The sequence below is a fragment of the Psammomys obesus genome, unplaced genomic scaffold (genome assembly GCF_907164565.1).
Source record: "Psammomys obesus unplaced genomic scaffold, mPsaObe1.curated_primary_1811, whole genome shotgun sequence".
In the NCBI taxonomy this organism is placed as follows: domain Eukaryota; kingdom Metazoa; phylum Chordata; class Mammalia; order Rodentia; family Muridae; genus Psammomys; species Psammomys obesus.
The window spans coordinates 7,395,540-7,399,089 of NW_026596034.1; the positions used below are offsets into that span (position 1 = coordinate 7,395,540).

At 46.9% G+C, this 3,550-nt stretch overlaps 1 protein-coding gene across 1 annotated transcript in view; it reads left to right on the top strand.

The window, feature by feature from the left end:
- The window catches only part of LOC129686838 (transmembrane protein 258-like), a 6,521-nt gene extending 4,219 nt beyond the window's left edge, over positions 1-2,302 (top strand). The window contains exon 3 of the mRNA XM_055620965.1: positions 2,179-2,302. Within this exon, the coding sequence (XP_055476940.1) occupies positions 2,179-2,302 (124 nt within the window). The remainder of the gene's footprint in view (positions 1-2,178) is intronic.
- Positions 2,303-3,550: the final 1,248 nt, after the last annotated feature.

Sequence of the window (3,550 nt, forward strand, 5' to 3'; positions counted from 1 at the left end):
TGTGTGTGTGTGTGTGTGTGTGTGTGTGTGTGTGTGTGTGTGTGTGTAAGCATAACACAGGAAGGAATTTTGACATGTTGGAAGCCAGAATTGAAATGATTCCTGTTTAATGTGCGCATACAATACAGAAATGACTTAAAGTCCTTTATAATTCATATAGGCGCGAGACTATATTTCTGAGGCTGTGGAAATTAAGCACATTACAGTTGCTTTTGACATCCTCCTGTTGGCAAATCCTGAATATACTGTAAATGGATAATTAGAACATTAAAAAATAATAAAAACTGCATGCTACAATGACAGCAGAGTCACCAAATTTTTCTGGTTGTTGTTGTTGTCTGTTTTTGGTTTTAGATTCGTTTTTTGTTTTTGCTTTTGGTTTGGGGAGGGGGGGTTGGTTTCTTTGGTTGATTGGGGTTTTTGTTTGTTTGTTTTTGTTGTTGTTGTTTTTCAAGACATGGTTTCTCTGTGTAGCCCCCTTTGTTCACTTATTGTCTAGGATCCCAGCCAGGGAATGGCGCCACCCACAGTAAGAGCATCTTCCCAACAAAATTAATGCAATCAAGCTGGAGAGATGGTTCGGTGACTAAGAACACTGGCTGCTCTTCCACAGGACAGGATTTGATTCCTGGTTCCCACATGGCAACTCACAGCCATCTGCAACTCCAATTCCAGGGGGTCTGATGCTGCCTTCCAGCCTCTTCGGGCGCCTATCACATACATGTATGCATACGTGCATGTAGAAAAATATTCATTCACATAAAATATTTTTAATGAACTGAATGTTATTTTAGCTTTTTTTTTTCCTGCATGCCTTTGTACTACGTGTGTACAGGCAATACCCCTGGACGCCAGAAGAGGGCATCAGTTCCCGTGGAACTAAAGCTACGAATGGTTGTGAGGCACCATGTGGGTTCTGAGACGCGAACCTGGTGCTAGAATTTAAATAAGAAATGGAGGAGTGGAAGGATGGGCAGGTGGACAGGACAGGTAAGTTAACTGACATACGCAACCCCCTTCCCCTGCGGTAGTCTTCAGGTCAGAGCCAATCTGCCTTTCAGAGGCCGTAACCACACCTCGGGTGTGGGGGGTAACAGGGAAGAGTGGAGGACGGGGAGAGACTGAGGCTAGTCCCCAGAAGAACAACTAGAACGTCCTTTAAAAGAAACCGGGTGCTTTCCTTGCACAGATGGATTTCCCATCAAATTACAGCATGCCCTCCCCAGCTGGGGGTGGCTGAGGAATCTTGTTCTTAAAGCCCTGGGACTTTGAATTCAACCGAAGGAGCATTTTGCTCCATCCCAGTAGGAAGCAAAACCGCTTAAGAACTTGGGGGAGTGGAAGGGGGGGGACATTCCTCTGTCGCTTTGGGAGCTACAGAAAGAAGCCCGGCCTGCCTCTCCACCAGCTGGGAACTCTTTGCTCTGGGTCCCCAGAGAGAGCTTTGAGAGCGGTTCTTACCAGGCCCAGTCCTGTTTGCGCGGGTGAATTTCCACTAGGAGGGAGGAGAAAGGCACACAGGCATTTAATAGAGCTGAAAGCGGTTCCCAAGGTTTGGCCTGTCTCCCGTAAGCTGTAGAAAGGCCCTAACCTTCCTGGTGTCCCGTCGCAAGCCCAGGCCTGTGTCCTGGCCCACAGCTAGCTCGGGAACCCCGCGGGGCTCAGCCCAGCATTCTCGCTAACTTCTCGGAAGCTGCCAGGCTCTGTCGAATCAAAAAGAGCCTCCCCGGTTAATTAGGCCAAACTGCTTTGCCTCTGGCTCTCCTTCACCCCATAAACATCCTATTAAAGTTGTGCGTAGTGGTTTATGTCTGTAGTCCCAGCGCTTGGAAGACTAAGGTAGGAGGACCTTGCATTTTGAGGGCAGCTTGGGCTACACAGCCAGACCCTGTCTTAAGAAAACAACAACAGCAAAGCAAAAACATTTTTGGGGGATTTTTGTAGCCAAAAGTAGTGTTTGGGGTTTTGTGTGTGTGTGTTTGGGTTTTTTTTTTTTTTTAGTTTTTGTTTTTTGGGGGGTTTTTTTGTCCTCGTTTTCCCTTCCTCCTGATCTCCCCCTCCCTGCCCTTCTACAAGCTCTCCTTTCCTTTCTCCTTCCAAACTCATCCCCTGTTCAGAAACCAGAGTGAAAATAACAGGCCCTTGAGCTGAACAGGTTAGCAGTCTGTTTCTTTCCAGGCCTGAAGAATTTAGACAGGCTGGCTCATCAGTCAAGTGCCTATGGATCGAGTGCCTACCCCACAAACGTGTGATGGGAGTCCAGAGTCCTAGGACACAGGTGGACCGGGAAGCCTGCAAGTAATTCCAGCCTTGGAAGGTGAAAACAGGGGCATCCCAGAGCAAGCTGGTAATGAGGCCACCTGTATTAGGAAGCTCTGGGTTTGGCTGAGAGACCCTGCCTCTGAGACTAAGGTGGTGGAAGATTCATCAAGGACGGATCCTGACATCAAACTTGGGCTACCACATGCACATAGAGACACTTTTCGTGCACGCCCAAACTCATGTGGCAACAGCAAAAATGCATACACAAAACACACACACGAAAAAAGAAAAAAGTTAGATGTTAGATTTCAGGGGTTTTTTGGAGGGGGATGTTTCATTCATGAGAAAAACCATACGTATGCGGTCTTTAACTAGAAATCTGTGTAAGTTGAGGTCACACAGCTGGGGTTCAGATCTGGTCTCTGGAGATGGTAGCATATGCCTGTAATTCCAATACTCAGAAAGAGCACATTCCAGAACACACACACACACACACACGTCCGACATTTTCTCACCTGTAGAATATGGGTGGTGGTGCCAGTTAGATTTCTAGATGAGTGTGAAGCCTAGCACAAAGGGAGGGCTCACTCCTTCAGCACAGACCGGCACCCACCCTTTCCCGGCAATCCTGTAATCACAGAGCCCCAGTCTTGTCTTCAAAATGTGTTGTGTCATCGTTTATTTGCAAACATGTCTGATTTCAAATGAAAATGCTTTGGGGTTGCATTGGAAACAAAATGCATTCAGGGGGAAAAGAGAAAGAGGCTGTCAGACACACCGTGTTAGTAAACAGCAAAATATTTCTGAAGGCTGCATGCAGACAGTTCAGATGTTAGAGGGTTCAGATTGACAGACTTTTGTTAGCAAGAGGACGTTTCTGAGGATTTAATAGCTGGAGACTTGAATCTCTCCTTCCCTCCCACCAACACTCAGCACTCTACTTGCTGTGAGCCCAAGACCTTGCTGCAGTCCATTCATGGAATCCCTGCCCGGTCCTGATCATTCCCATAATTCATTAATGATGCTGCAAGTTAAATACTAAATTATTCATGCAAACAGTGTGAAGAGAGCCAAATGCAAAAGCTTCCTGTCGGGGATGCTGGCTGTTCATTCAGCTGTTGAAAAAAGGCAGAAAGGTGAAGACCAAACCAAGACCCATAGTCCCATCCCATCGATGTTATGGCTACAGAGCCTGCAGAGTTCCGGGGAAGGGAAGCAGACGCCATGGCTGGATAGTCACAACCCAGAGGTAGGTAGTCTGGACAGGAAGAGTCAATTTATGTTTTTC